Source organism: Hippocampus comes, unplaced genomic scaffold, assembly GCF_001891065.2.
Source record: "Hippocampus comes isolate QL1 unplaced genomic scaffold, H_comes_QL1_v1.1 scaffold56, whole genome shotgun sequence".
NCBI lineage: Eukaryota > Metazoa > Chordata > Actinopteri > Syngnathiformes > Syngnathidae > Hippocampus > Hippocampus comes.
In genome coordinates, this window is record NW_017842056.1 from 1066385 (window position 1) to 1082172 (window position 15788).

The 15788-nt window shown below is 46.7% G+C and overlaps 2 protein-coding genes across 2 annotated transcripts in view; both read right to left on the minus strand.

The window, feature by feature from the left end:
- Positions 1 to 4142, minus strand: part of slc6a8 (solute carrier family 6 member 8) — an 18102-nt gene extending 13960 nt beyond the window's left edge. The window contains exon 1 of the mRNA XM_019860709.1: positions 3424 to 4142. Within this exon, the coding sequence (XP_019716268.1) occupies positions 3424 to 3739 (316 nt within the window). The 5' untranslated portion in view covers positions 3740 to 4142. The remainder of the gene's footprint in view (positions 1 to 3423) is intronic.
- Positions 4143 to 5493: 1351 nt separating this feature from the next.
- slc35a2 (solute carrier family 35 member 2) overlaps positions 5494 to 15788 on the minus strand; it is an 11440-nt gene continuing 1145 nt past the window's right edge. Inside the window, exons 2-7 of the mRNA XM_019860751.1 lie at positions 13566 to 13748; positions 13158 to 13309; positions 12548 to 12670; positions 10973 to 11526; positions 6121 to 6196; positions 5494 to 5913 (exon numbers count right to left, since the gene is read on the minus strand). Of these exons, the coding sequence (XP_019716310.1) occupies positions 6169 to 6196; positions 10973 to 11526; positions 12548 to 12670; positions 13158 to 13309; positions 13566 to 13748 (1040 nt within the window). The 3' untranslated portion in view covers positions 5494 to 5913; positions 6121 to 6168. The remainder of the gene's footprint in view (positions 5914 to 6120; positions 6197 to 10972; positions 11527 to 12547; positions 12671 to 13157; positions 13310 to 13565; positions 13749 to 15788) is intronic.

Here is a 15788-nt window from a genome sequence, read left to right on the forward strand (position 1 = left end):
CGCTGGTCTGAATATTTCAAGATTAGCAGCGATCATCACACCCGCCGCTATCAAAGCTAACGACACAGGACAGGACGCCCCGGCCTTAGAAATATGCCGTTGTGTGAAAACGGTCTTTGGCGCAGAATCGGTCGGCTGTCGTGACTTGAAAAATATCAACAACGTCATTGATGAATCGACTTCCGCTCAACTTTCATCAGATTGTGGTGCACAACAACAACAACAACAAAAAGTCGTAAGTTCTTCAACTTCTATGTCGTCATACACACAAGCTAGCTGGAACAGCGCTAGCCTGGGCGCCGGCGTGGAAACAATTGATCCAATTTAAGTAAGTAAGCGAGCCAACCTGTGTGACAAGTCAGCGACGAGCGTTCGATCATTGCGATTTTTCGCCAACGACCGGATGATTCCCAGAAGTAACCAGACAATTTGATGCATCCCGCTGAGCTGTCATCGATGCGAATCGACGTCGACGTCGGAACTCCCCGCCGGCAGGTGGCGCCGGTCGCCCGATTTGCGGCGGCGCCACCTGGGCTCGGCCGATAGGATTAAAGGATTATTGTCAACTGGCGCTAAACTGCGGCGCACGTGGCGTCAGGGATAACCGCGTCACGCTCGTACACGCTGAAAATATCCCACGCCTTTGAACCCGACAACATCCCGGGCTGCGTCACCACGGCAACGGACCATCAATTGACGGGAGAGCGGGGGCAGGGCAAGAGACGGGTTACCCTGGCAACCAGACTGATGACTCAGCCGAAAGACTCCTGGATCCTGGAATCTCTCCAGAAACACGTGCGTGCGCGTACACACACACACACACACACACACACACACACACACACACACACACGCACACACACACACACACAAACAACCCACAATTGCGCACACCAACATCCACAAATAAGTGCACAAATGCAACATTAACTCACAAAGCACACCCACACAAATACAAACACACTTACACAAATTCTTACATAAAACACACAGCACATGCCTGAACAAACACGACTACCCCCCCCCACACACACACACAGACGCACATACACATGCACAAAAATAACACACAAATGACAAAAGCACATGCAGCACACACCCCGCAGTGATTATTTTATGAACTGCAGGCCTCAAACTGACTTGAGCTACATCATCCAAACTGCTTGTGCGTGTGTGTGTGTGTGTGTGTGTTTAGAGGACGAGAGACCCCTAAAAGAAAAAAGAAAGGGAAGGAAATGAAAAGTAGCACAGAGTTTATCCGCTACCAAAGGTCCATGGCCACGCAGAGTCGCTGATAAATGGCAGCGTGACCTTCAAGAGCAGCGTGACCTTCAAACGGCGCCAAAGTCAGCAGGAGTGCGGCGACGCACGGCAACTTTAGGCCTCGTCCAACTGACCTTCGTTGGCGTGAACAGGCTGTAAACGACAGCGGAGACAACGGCTACAAAGAGAGCAAAGAGTAACCTTCATCTTCGTCCTGTGAGAGCGAGCGGACCTTTTCATCTGCCCCCCCCCCACCGCCATCCCGTAACATCTTTCTTGTCAAACACCGCCGCTGCGTCAGCACATTGTGTGTGGATGTGGATGTATTTTTATGTGACTGGTGTGCGCACGCGTGTGCGTGTTTGGGCACACACACACACACACACACACACACACACACACACACACACACACACACACACACACACACACACACACACACATGATTCAGGCGGGGAAAAAAATAAAGTCAAAAGCAATATTTGCAATTATGAAGAATTAAGAGACTACTGTATCATGCTTTATCGATATGATTCCAATGAATGAGCCACTGATCGTCGTATGAAAAATGGCGGCGGCCCTTTCATAGATCGTGAATCAAAAAGCATGAGATGAAAGTAGACGGGTAGAAAATTACATCAGATGGCAGATGCACGCCCCCCCCCCCACCAGGGTGTTTTGTCATCCTGTGACCACTCTGCTGAAGAATGCTTTTTGCGCATATGTTTTGTCCATGCTTGTGTGTGTGTGTGTGTGTGTGTGTGTGTGTGTGTGTGTGTGTGTGTGTGTGTGTGTGTGTGTGTGTGTGTGTGTATGCATGGGGGGGTGGAGTCGATGGGGGCGGAACAACTGACAACTGACTGTGGTAACTCTCTGTCAATCAATCATCTAAGTCCTCAAAGATTGTGCAAATGGCCGCCGCTGGAGGGTGGGATTAAACGTTATTGTTAAATTCCAACACAAACTAGAACTCTTCATGACCTCCAACATACGCTTGGCCTTCAGCTCTCACTTTTGTCCAAACGTGCATGTAAAGATGATCCTAAAAGGTCATATTGTAAACGTTCAACAACTAAACACCCTGAACTGGTCGCCAGCCAATCGCAGGGCACACACAGACAAACAACCCTCCACATTCACACTCACACCACGGGACAATTTTAAGTGTTCAATCAGCCTGCCATGCATGTTTTTGGAATGTGGGACGAAACCAGAGCACCCGGAGAAAAGCCACGCAGGCCCGGAGAGAACATGCAAACTCCACACAGGAAGGCCAGAGTCGGAATCGAACCCGCTACCTCTGCACTGTGAGGTCGACACGCTAACCACTCGACCAGCAGGCCGCCCGCCATGTTATTCGTGAAAGCAACCAAAAAAATCTGACTTGATTTTCTTCTCGACTCTTTTGCACGTCCAACATATTATTGATGTTGTTCTTGTTTTATTGCAAGTCTTTATTTTGAGCTGAAAAAAAGAGAGTGGTGTCTGGGAAAAATATGACTGCTTGTCTTGTTTTATTGTGAATTTTTATTTGAAAAAATGTCATTTGATCGAGGTTGCATGATGACTTTTGTCTTGTTTTCTTATCACTTTTTATCTTGGTGAAAAGAAGGAATTTAATCTCTTAATTTTGATTTTATTTACGATTAACTTTTTTTTTAAAAAAAATATATTAAATGCAGCTGTCATGGCAATGTATCTTTTTCTGGAGAAAAAGAAATCCTTGATTACTTTATTCTCTTCATACTGAATTTCTATTCATGCTTTACTATGAACTGTTCTCGTGATAAAATACAACCATCCTTTTTCCTTGAAAAAAAATATTTTTTCTTGATTTTTTTTTCAAATTTTAATCTGAAAAAAAATCCAATGTCGTTTTGGTAACACTTTTTTCCTTCAATAAATCTTTGACTTAATCTCTGCTTTTTGTGCAAACTCTTATTTGGAAAAACATGACTGCTCTTTTTCTTGTTTTATTGCATTTTTTTTTTGTTGTTTCTTGGTGAAAAATATGATTTTGTGCTGTTCATCCGGACTTTTTCTCTCTAGCTCGCTATCTTGGAAAAAAGACACAACCTCCTTCGGTAAAGTTTTTGTTTGCCTCTCCTGCCACCGTCACTGTTCGCGGTGCGTCGGCGAGCGCTCGACTTTTTCGCTCACCTCCTCCGTTCTTGTAGCACAGGTACGGGAACCTCCAGACGTTCCCCAGGCCGACCGCGAAGCCCACGCACGACATGATGAAGTCCATCTGTCTGCTCCACGTCTCGCGCTCCTGACGCACCGGCGGCGGCCCCACGACCACGCCGCCTTTTTTGCCCTCGGCTCCGGCTCCGGCTCCGGCCGTCCCGGGTCCGTTCGGGCTGGCCGCCGCAGCCGCCGCCGCCATCGGCCCTCCCCCGAGCTGACTCCTGCTGGCCTCCTCCGGGGGCAGCAGCGAGCAGGTGGAGGAGACGGGCGGCGCAGTCTGCCTGTCCATCAATTAAAAAGGCGCTCGGTCAAAAATATCCAAAAGCTTTTTTTTTTTGCCCCTCTCTTTCTCTCTCTCTCTCGTTCTCTCCCTCCCTCTCTCTTTCTCCTCTCGAGTGTCAGCCGTCAATCAAATCAAAGTGGCAACGTTCCAGAAGAATCAAACCCAAACAAAACGTCCAAAGTGTTCCGACGTCGAGATTCAGAAACAATCCACAAAACACTTGAACGTCAGCTTGAAGAATCTCATCGGCGGGCAGACTGATGGGAGGGAAGGGGGGCGAGGGGGGGAGGGCGCGGGGGGTCCTTCGCCGGAACGCGCACGTCTTCACCGAACGAGGCGCAAGCAGGGTGGGGGTTGGCTTATCCCGCCGCTGATCCTGTGAGCGGCCGCGCGGCCGGCGCGAGCCTTTTAAAGGGGATGCTGCGCAAGGTGGCGTCGCCGCGCAAGCCCCGCCCCAACCTTTTTTTCTGACGTCACAGTCAAGGGTCTCCCTCGCGCAGTCGCGCTCCGGAATGAAGGGCAGCGTCAATGAATGAGCCTCATTAATGGGAATACCGCGCCAGGATTGTTGTCATGCGCGTAGTGGAGCATGTTTGGATAACACGCGCGCACGCACACACGTGAACGCGCACACACAAATCAAGTAAACATACGCGGGCTAAGACCCACGCACGTTCAGACACACACATGCACCAATTACAACAGTCACTGGCGCAAACACACTCAAACCATCACACACACAAACTCACACTAGCACGAAGACAAACGACACCCCCCCAACACACACACACACACACACACACACACACACACACACGCGCGCGCGCGCGCCGAACAGTCACGGAATGATACACTGCACACAGTTGCGCACGCACGTGAAAAAAAATCACTCGCACACACTCTCTCACTTAGATTCAACCACCCGCTCATGAGCAATCACACGCCCATGCACATGCACTCACACGCTCACACGAAAGACAGACGCGCACGCAGACAAATGCACACACACACACACACACACACACACACACACACACACACACACACACACGATACATAAATACGCGCGAAAAACTACTCAAGACGACTCAAACACAACACTCTCTCACTCACGCACACGCGCGCAGAAACACAAAACACACACACACACAAACAACCCACAGTTGCACACACTAACATCACTAAAGAAGTGCACGAATGCGACATCAACACACACAGCAAGCGCGCACACACACACACACACACACACACACGCGCACACACGCGCGGACACACGCACACACACACGCACGCACGCACGCACCCAGTCGCACGCACGCGTACTTTTTTCCGCTGCGTGTGTTGGTTCTTTTCGAAACCTTTCCACCTTGTTCTCAGGTCCCTTGAACGATGTTATATAAATCAAGCCTATTTCAATCTGGAGCACTTGATAAACATTGAATGAATGTAACCGTGTCACCAACCATCAAAAGTGCAGCAAGCGACGTAGGGGCGGGATTTAGACGTGACGCCACCACTAAATGGTTTTGATTTCCTCGTCCTTCAACAAAGTGTTTGTCTCCCTCGAGTGGTCGTAAGTGGAAACTACAACCGTGCGCTCTGATAATATGACAGGAGGTCTTCCCAGGATTCAAAAGGTAACTTGAAACCCTTCGTTCAAACCCTAAACTTAAGCCAGGCTTGAAACAATAAAAATAACTCCTAACCCTTGTTAGGCTTGAATCCCTCACGGCAGCTTTTTAGCCTACTTGAAAAATGTATTCCTTGTTTAAAATCCCCCAACCTACCTGAAAACATTGGCATTCGTATGGGGAATTTGCGCCCCCTTGTGGAGTCGCCCTGTATAGAAGAGACACGTGATGAGATCGAGGATGTGAGGGGTACTTTTTGGGAATGACAGGTAATGTCGTTAAAACATTTATCATATACACGGAGGGAAAAGGGGGAAACCAGCACTGGGTCTTTTACGAAAATTTGGGTTACTTTAAAACACGAACTCCAAATGTGCCATGTCAGTACGCACTTTTGTCACGTGAGAACCTCAAATATAAACACATCTATCGCAACACAGAATCATGTGTATCGAAATATTACTTTTAATTTCATTTTGAAATGGTGGCGGAGCTAAATTTTCAGTCATTTCAAATACTGTATCAAGTGAAAAAAATGTAAGACAAGTCCTCTTTAGATATTGTTAGCGGCTGCCTGGCCGTCTGTCTTCTCCCCTGGGGAAAAAAAAAAAAAAAAAAAAAAAAAAAAAAAAAAAAAAAAAAAAAAAACACAAACAAAAAGCAAAAAAGGACGTTTCGCTTCTCTCACAGAAGCTTCGTCAGCGGTAGACAACCCTGAAGTCTCCGTGAAGACTCCGAGAAGAAACAAGACAAGTCCTCCAAAAAACCACGAGGGGGCAGTGCTCTCGAGTCTCGTGTCGCGTCTTAAGATCCTTTCACCTTCGTGTCGCACCTGCACGATAGAGACAGAAGAAGAGGAAAAGGAGGAACAAGAGGTTCATGGTTAGAATCCTGGAGGGAAGCAGGTCCAGGATGTCACTACTTTATGTTAAAACATATTAGTAAGCAGTTTATTGTGACTTGATGGGACGTGTGAGTTAAGTTGGACTGGAAGGCAACAGCAGATTCTTGACTTCTACCAGGAGTAACAAAGGTGGAAAGGGTGTAACATGACACATTCCTGCCTTTTTATCTCGCGCCCTAGCTCCCTATGTGTGTACAAATCCAATTCCAATCAAGTTGGGAGCTTGTGTTAAATAAAATACAATGATCTGCGAATCATGTTCAACCGATATTTAATTGTACACATTACAAAGACAAGCTTTTTCATGTTCAAACTGAGAAACTTTACTGTTTTTAGCAAATAATGGTAAACTTGGAATTTTATGGTGGGAACATGTTGCAAAAAAGCCGTGATAGGGTCATGTTAACCACTGTGTTCCATCACGTTTTCTTTTCACAACATTCAATAAATGTTTAGGAACTGAGGACACTAATTGTCACAGCTTTGTCGGTGGAATTCTTTCCCATTGTTGCCTGATGTTCAGCTTCAACTGTTCAATAGTTCGGGGTTTCCGTTGTCGTATCTCACGCCTCATAACGCGCCACACATTTTCAATGGGAGGCAGGTCGGGACTGCAGGCAGGCCGGTCTAGTATAACCGCACTCTTTCACAACGAAGCCACGCCGTTGAAACGTGCAAAATGTGGTTTGGCATTGTCTTGCTGAAAATAAGCAGCGGCGTCCATGAAAAAGTCGTTCTTTGGATTGCAGCAAGTTTCTTCGAAACCTGTATGTGCCTTCACAGGTGTGTAAATTACCGAAGCCAATGTCACGACCGCAGGCCCAGACCATCACAGATGCTGGCTTTTGAACTAACAGTCTGGATGGTTCATTTCCTCTTTGGCCCAGAGGACAAGGCGTCCGCAATTTCCCAAACCGATTTGAAATGTGGACTCGTCAGACCACAGAAGACTTTTCCTCTTTGCGTCAGTCCATCTTAGAGGAGCTCGAGCCCAGAGAAACTGCGGTCGTTTCTGGCTGGTGTTGATGAATGGCTTTTGCCTGTCATAGTAAGTAGAGTTTCAAGTTTCACTTCGGGAGGTCGTGGCAAAGTGGATTTACTGACACTGGTTTTGTGAAATGTTCCTGAGCACATGTGGCGAGATCCTATGCAACAGGTTGGTTTTGGGGGATTTAAAGTTGGTTTTTGGCCTTGCCGCTTACATGCGGTGATTTCTCCAGATTCTCTGAACCTTTTGGTGACCGTAATGAAATTCCTAAATTCCTTGCAATTGTACATTGAGTTACATTGTCCTAAAACAGAATATTTTCTTATGCAGTTGTTGACAAAGAGGTGGTGAACCTTGGCCTATCTTTGCTTGTGAATGACTGACTAATTGATGTAAGCACCTCAACTCTCAACCGCTATACACAAAGTGCTGTACATGGAGCAAATAACATATATACAACAATATACAATAAATGAATAGCGAAGACAGTAGAAAACACAAAACAGTCAAACTCAAAATCAAGTCTCATGTTGAGTCAAAAGCCAGAGAATAAAAATGAGTTTTGAGGTGAGTTTTGAGTTCGGCAACGAAGCGAGGGGCTTGCCTAATGTTCAGCGGGAGGACGTTCCAAAGAGAGGGAGCGGCAACGGAAAAGGCTCCATCTCCTCGGAGCCTCCGCTTAGTTCTTGGTACCGCTAGTAGTGTCTGGTCCACAGACCTGAGGCAGCGGGCAGGTGCCTCAGGTTTGCGGAGAGAGGTAAGGTGGGGCCAGGCCATTGAAAGATTTGAAAACAAATAATAGGATCTTCAAACGAACTCAAAAATGTATCCGGAGTCAGTGAAGGGATGTCAGAGTAGGAGTTATGTGCTCCCTCTTACGAGTAGCAGTCAAGAAGTGAGCAGCAGCATTCTGGACCAACTGGAGACGCTTCATGGAGGATTGGCTGACTCAAAAGTAAAGTGCGTAACGGCAATCCAGCTGGAATGTGACGAAGGCATGAATTACTGTTTGAAAGTGCTCATGAGAAAAGAGGTTTTATTTTGCCAGCTGAAGAAGAAAGAAGCTGGATTTCACCACGGCACCAATTTGCCTTTTCCCAGTTAGCCTGTTCAACTGTGGGATGTTCCAAACAGCTGTTTGATGAGCATTCCTCAACTTTTTCGCCACCCCCAACTTTTTGGGAACGTGTTGCAGCCATAAAATCGTCAGTTCATTTTTATTTGCTAAAAACAATAACATTTGTCAGTTTCAACATTAAATAACTTGTCTTTGGAGGGCATTTAATTAAATATAGGTTGAACATGATTTGCAATTCATTGTCTTCTGTTTTCATGTTGAACACAACATCGGCGTGTGTGAGTGAAAAAAAGTCAAATCAAGTACAAATTCATTGATCCACCTTCCCACAACAGCATTCAACATTGACAAAATATGTTCCTCTCCGCGACTTCCTCAAGAACTTGTAGGTGGCGACCGGCTTTTGTCCATTTGCAACTTGCTCTCGTGTCACTCAAAACGATTCGACACCAATTGTGACTTTTGATCTGAATTCAACAGGATTTTTTTCTTTCTTTCTTTCTTCAGCAAACAACCCGTTGCTCGGACTGGGCGATTCATGCCAGGTTTTTTTTTTTTTTTTGAACAAAGTGATTTTTTTTAAGTTGCTTCCACTAAAATGGCTGCCAAAGAAACTGGTACGAGCAGAACTTTTTTTCATATTGTTGTGGGGATGAGAACTAAGGCGCCCAGCGGAAGGCAATCAGCCACGACATCGCAAAAGTAGTCGCTTGTCTACACTTCAAAGAAGATTTGACCCGAGGTATGTGCGAACAAGTCAGAAAGGCCAAGGTCATCTTGCCTTACTTGTAAACTTCATGAGGGCGGTGGAGGGTCGAAGGGGTGCGCGCAACGTCCCTTTTTGATCCATGCAGTTTCAAGCTGGAACATTTAAAGTCGATTCAAATCGGAAAATTGATTAGTGTGTGTGTGTGTGTGTGTGTGTGTGTGGGGGGGGGGGGATTTCAGGTTTAGGCCCAGTCTGATGTGCCCTTTGTTCTTTTCACCCACACACTGAAACACAAGCTTGCATTAAATGCAAATCATACACTTACAAAAAATCATAAAATAAAGAATCCCTCCTCCTTCAATGACACCATTTTGAGATGTTTTAAAATTCTGTCAGTCACTTGATAGAGATTAGTTGTATGAAAATAAATCATGATTTTGTTTGATTGACGCATCCATTTTTTTTTTTTTTAATGTCCTCATTTGGGTCGTAAGTGAGCTGGAGCTCATCGCAGATGACTGAGTGACAGGTAAAGTACTGGTCGCCAGTCAGTGTTGGAGCACATGAAAAAAAATGAAGTGGTCGGCAGATGCAGACAAAACGGCGGACAGGTTGCTGGCCAACGTAAGGGCACGTGCAGACAAACAAAATGTTTGCCAGTAAACGTCACATTCAAACAAATGACTGGTCAGAAAAATATATCAAGGTCACATAAATGAGGATTTCATGCGGACAGCTGCTGGCGCGCTCAAGTTCGTCGCCACTTCATGCTGTGGCCGGAGGTCACGTGACTCAACGGGTATAGCTCGCGTCCGGACGAGAAGAGAAGGCACCAGTCTCAAGTCCGCAGGCGGTGCCGCGTTCCTCCTTCCTCGGTCCAACGAGCCGCTCGATAATCAAGCAATCGATCCTTGGCGCGAGCTTAGTGCATTGCGTATCGACAACAATAAGGCTTCTTCCTCCACGTAAGGCGCTTTCTCCGCCACACTTGTGCTTTCTGCGGCCAGTTAGTGGGTTAGGTGGAAGGTCAAGAGCAGACGGGAAGTGAGCGGGCTGTGATCGAAAATCACTTTGCACATTTTCGCCCCTCTAAGTTCCCTGTGAAGAGCCAAACTCACAAATTTGCATGCAAGGTTTCCAATTTTCTGTGATTTTTGCTCCCCTCTAGACCAGGGGTCCTCAACATGGTGTCAGTGGGTACCAGGTAGCCCCCACGGATCCCATGTGTAGCCCACGGGTTCATTATTTAAAAAAAAAAAAAAAAAAAAAAAAAAAAAAAACACACACACAAACTGACTCAGAAGAGAGGGGACATTGTAATTTCCAGGAAATGCTATGTAGAAGGGCTCATCTGAAAATGTAAACTCAACACTTGCCCATTTAGCCGTCTCTTTCTTTGTTCAATCAATCCTATTAATTAATTTTGAGAAATCGTGACCATGATTCGTGTCTTCCGGTACGCTGTAATCGAAGCCGTAATCAACCGTGGTGACCGAATCAGCGCGAGTAGAACCTCCAAATAATTTCGCATTTCATAGGTAAGTGCACGACATCCAAATAGCTACTCTGTGTTCCCCTTGCATATCGAGGAGTCGATTCATACTCACGGTATCACCAATACCTGACTCGCGGGACCTATCATCCACCATTCGTTTTAAAAACTCACCTATTTGCTCTTTTCACAGCCAAGAGGAATATAAAAGTATTGTTTTGGCGCCATCGCGCAGCATCTATAAGCGACTCGAAGCTTCTTTGGCGGAGGGTGTGAATTACTCGCATATTTGAACAATCGACAGCACGGCTCGGTCCCCCCCATCTAACACAGGCTAGCGATGAGGGAAAGAGTGAAGGTTTTCCGAACACAGCCCCGCGAGAGAAAAAAGGTAGAAGAGGAGAGGGGGATTCAAAAGTCACTTGAGCACCACTGACTTTGTCTGAAAGGTCTCCGCCACGGCTGCGTCCTCAGTTCTCGACGTCGAGGGAGACGAATTGAGGATGGGCGACGATTTCGGGAGGCTGTACATGTAGACGGCCGCGATGACCAGCCCGGCGCCGGCGGTAAACAGCCCGTCCACGCGGAAAGCAAACAGGTAGATGGACATGACGGTGGAGATGATGATGGAGAAGGAGGTGGCGAAGCCTTTCAGGATGTTGTCGGCATATTTGACCACCACCGCCACCAGGAGGCCGCCGAACGCCTGGTTGAGGATGACGCCCCACACCATGTAGGTGTAGCCCGAGAAGAAGCCGCGGCGGGCCACGGCGGCGCCGTCGTTCCAGTACAGCGCCAACGTGCCCAGCGCCGTGCCGAAGATACCCAGCTGCACGTTGCGCACCCACACCGATGCCGAGCTCCCCTTCAGGATCTTCTCAAAGTAGACGCCGGCGAAGCCCGACGACAGGCAGCTGATGATGACGGCCGTCAGGCCCGCCACGTAGTTCTGATCGTCTCTCTCCGTCTCCTTGCTGGCCCCCTGCTGCACCTGCCGAGCAAGACGTGGCGAAGAGGTCTGGGTCATATCGGTCTACCAAAAATAGCCCCGCCCCCCTCCGGGTTTGGTCACGTGACGTTCGTGAGCCAAGCTCTTTGGACACTGTGATGTCATTTTCAGAAGGGCAGCAAGCAGAAAAATGGCAGCTCCCAGGGAGAGTTTTAAAAAAAAAGTCGATTTTACTGCTTGATTTGTATTACTACAGTGAAACTCCTCTACAACGAAACCTACATGGGCGAAAATACCCCCTAATGTGAAAAAATCTTCATGCATGAAAGCCATTCCCAGTTTTCTGCTTCCCCTATGACGAAAAATCCCCCTGTTCCGTTATACAAAATCTTTTTCTCTGCTCTTACCACGCGACGGGATTCACTACAACGAAAACAAGCCATCCGCAAAAGTCTAATCCAACTGCTTCGTTCGGAAACGGCAACAGCAACCACCAAACTGGTTTACACATGCGCAGTAGTCCAGGAACTATTTGTTATTGAGTTTCGGACGCAGCAAGAACATTGCATTGCTAAAATGGCGACAAAACGGACCTTTGGATGTCTAGCAGCTGAGACAAGAAGAGCTCTGACTCCGGAAGAGAGGGGAAAAATGATCCAAATGAAAGACGGAAGAAGCAAAATAAAAGACATTATTCAAGAAATTGGGAAGTGTTGGGAAGCAAAAGAGTATCAATGACTTTTTAAAACCAACAGACAAAGTGGAGTGATTAATGTCAAACAATTGTATGTTAATGTTAAACAATATCAAATAAGTGTATGCTCATATTTATGCACTATGCACAGTATTGGAATAAAAATAAAGAGTACACATATACGTTTTGTGTGTGTGTTTGCATCTGAGATCAAATTTGCTACAGTGAAAAACCCCCTGTTGTGAAAAACGCCTTGCTGCAAACATGATTTCGTTGTAGAGGAGTTTCACTGTACCCGTGCGCTGCTTATGCGCCCCCCCCCACCCCCATTAGTGGAGTGTCAGAAGACGAGGGCGGGGGTTGGCCTACCTGTACAATCGCAACACCGACGAAGAGCAGCAGTAGTGAAAACCACTGCACTTTGGACAAAGTCTTCTTTAGCATCAGCACACTGAAGAGCGCCGTGGTCAGAATCTTCAGTTGGTACGTCACCTGAGAACCCACCGCCAGATTGACACCCATCACCATCAAGCGTTATACTGTTGCCCGCCCACCCCCCCAAAAAAAAATCTTGTTGTAAGATTAAGAATGTTTCACAAAAATTCAGCTATTCTCGATGTAGTGGTACCTAGATTTAGGAGTTGAATTCATTTTGTGGCCAAGCTCCTCACACAATTGACTTGTACATGGTAAGAAATACAGATCCTTTGTTATTCGTTGAGTAACTCAACTTCTCTCTGTTTTGTGTGTAGGCCAATACCAGCTATGATATAAAATTCATCTTGAGGCAGTTTGTTGGGGAGAGTAGACAGTGATTTGCCGCCATCTTGCAGCAACTAAAGGCAATTATTCACTTTTTTGGAGGGGAGATGAAGAAGAGGTCTATTCCTGGCTGATTTTGACCGAACGGCGATTGTAGCAAACCCATTTTCATTCATTCGTTTGCGTGTGTCTTGTGGTGGTTCATGCATGTAGTGACCTGGAAGGTGGCGGCGGGCAGGTTGGAGATGGCGATGTACTGCAGGTTGTTTTGCAGCGTGTAGATGAGAGACGGGACAGCCAGCTTCAGCGTGTCCCTGTATTGTAAGAAGATGGTGTCCACCAGGAACAACGTCATCTCCTTGACGTTGACTGATTGACCGCATGGGCATGCGCGCCGGCACACACAAAAGATGAGACATTAGTTTCATGACTTGACAGAAATAAGACCATTTCCTTCGGAAAAAAAAATAAAGCGGGGTTTGCCGATTTTATATTTTGTGGCATTCAAAACCCAAAGTCAAATGTTCTGCAATGATTTTGCCATCTGTACCTGCAATTTTTCTCGGTGTACACTTATTTTCAGTGACAAAACCAATAATTGCGATCAAAGGGACACGAGACTTACATCTTTTCTGCAGCAGGATGATGAGGAGGCACGCCAGCACCTTGAGGACCTCCGCCATGACCACGGCCGACGTGGCCAGGAAGCGCTCGCCCGGCAGAGTGCGCACGTAGTGGATGCTGAGGATGAGCGACGCATTCTGGACGACCAGCACAGCCAGACTGATGTACTTAAGCTTGTGGTTCACTGACACACCAAAACACACACACACACACACACACACACACACACACACACACACACACACACACACACACACACACACACACACACGATCACTGTCTCATCACTGGGACACCAGCTGTCCTCATCAAAAATTCAGTAAATTCAGTGACATCCAGACTATGATTTCCAACAGACAGGACAAAATTGGTCCTGAGGAGAATGCATCCTTTTTGCTCAGCGGGACATCAATCTTACTGTCATCCACAAAGCAGTGGAAGGAAACACCACGTTTTTGTAGGATGGAACCAAGGGGAAGTAAATATAATGAAAACAGCAAGGGCCCCAGAACAGAACCCTATGGAACATCAAGTGTGTCTTCTGCCCATATCTATTCTAGCCTGTATAACTTTCTCATGCCCGCAGTAAAACCAGGTGTGTCCTTGTCGCAATCTGTTCAGCCTTGATACGCTGCTTACTGGAGACTTTGTGGATAATGCGCAGAGCGTAGGAATGCGGCAGTTGATACAAGCCAAGAATCGGTTTGGGAGAGACCAAAGTCCCGATGCCGCACCATAAGTTTCGGTACCGCCCTTTCTGATCATATAAATATGTTTTGAATCCTTTGCGCGCGTGCACTTGTAATTGAAGGCCATTGTCTGTAATTCATTTGTGCCAGGAATATTCTGCAAGTAAAACCTTCGAAGGCACTGTTCATCATCTCCGGCCTGTATTTGGATAGCCAACATCCTCACCATCCGAAATTAAACGAACATGCGGAGGAAAGAAGGCCATCTTGCTCCAACAATCAACGTATGAGCTCTGACACTTAATTTCAGTTTTTATTGACAGGGGGGCAGGGCCGGAGTCAGAGCAACCTGGGGTAATGCAAAAAGTCCTACCAGCCAAACCACTCTAGAGTGCTACCGCGAACACCCACCTGACGCTGCAGACAAGCCAGCGGAATACTGTGGTCCATAGTATCGAACACTGCAGGTAGATCCAACAAAACAAGACACACAGTCTCCGGCGTCATTGGCCAAAAAAATTTTTTTTTAAAAAAACCGTTAACAAGGCTGACTCTGTGCTATGTATCATCTTGAAATCTGACTGGAAAACCTCCATGGCATTATGTTCACAAAGAAAGATTTTAACTGTGTGTGCACACGACTTTGACACACCCCTAATCTAAACTATATAATTTTCGTTTTTGTACTTCTCCTTCTCTTCTGTTGCTTCTCGAATGGCCGTCACCTCGTGTTTTTTTAATGTGTCCAGCTCGTTGTTGGTTGATGGCCGTCTCACAAGGGAGGCAGCGATCGCCTGCTGTGTTAGGGCGGAGTACTTCTACTCAGACTTGACTTTCCTGCTCGCGAATGGCTGATTTTCCCTGCAATATCTGCAACGATAACAATTCTAAATCTTACTTTGACACGAAGGAAACTTATTTTAATAAACACGACATGCTTGGACAGAAAAAAAAGGCAATAATTACATGTTTGTGAAATCCGCAAGAGAAAATAAGGATGCTGATAGCATCGACTAGTGAGGGGGAAACACGATTTGATCTGTTTCTTCTTCAGGTCTTTCATGTGCACCGCTGTTGATATAGCGCTGCATAGTGGCGTAATCCTGCAACTGCAGCTAAAACACATCACTGCCACAGAGGGACATCAATTGCTCAATCAGCATCGCTGGAGCTTGACGCTGCGTTGAGCGATATCAATCGGTCTGGCTGCGGCGTAGCGCAAAATTAGCCACGCAATTTTGAATTTCGGAAAAATCCTGTTGGCGGACATCACCAGAAGGCAGACTGCTATCGATAAGGGGCTCCTCTCTCTCCTGTGGTTGAGAGGAGAGAAATTTAATCGGTGCTGTATGTTGCACATAGAGCACATTTGACAATAAAGTTGACTTGAACTTTAATCATGGCCAAAACCGATTCACCAATACTCGGGTGAACCTCCTTCAAGAAGTGAGGAGGACAGAGTTACGAGGGGAGCCGATGCACGAGTTTGCTCATGAAACTATGTCTCAGGTGTGTGTGTGTGTGTGTGTGTGTGT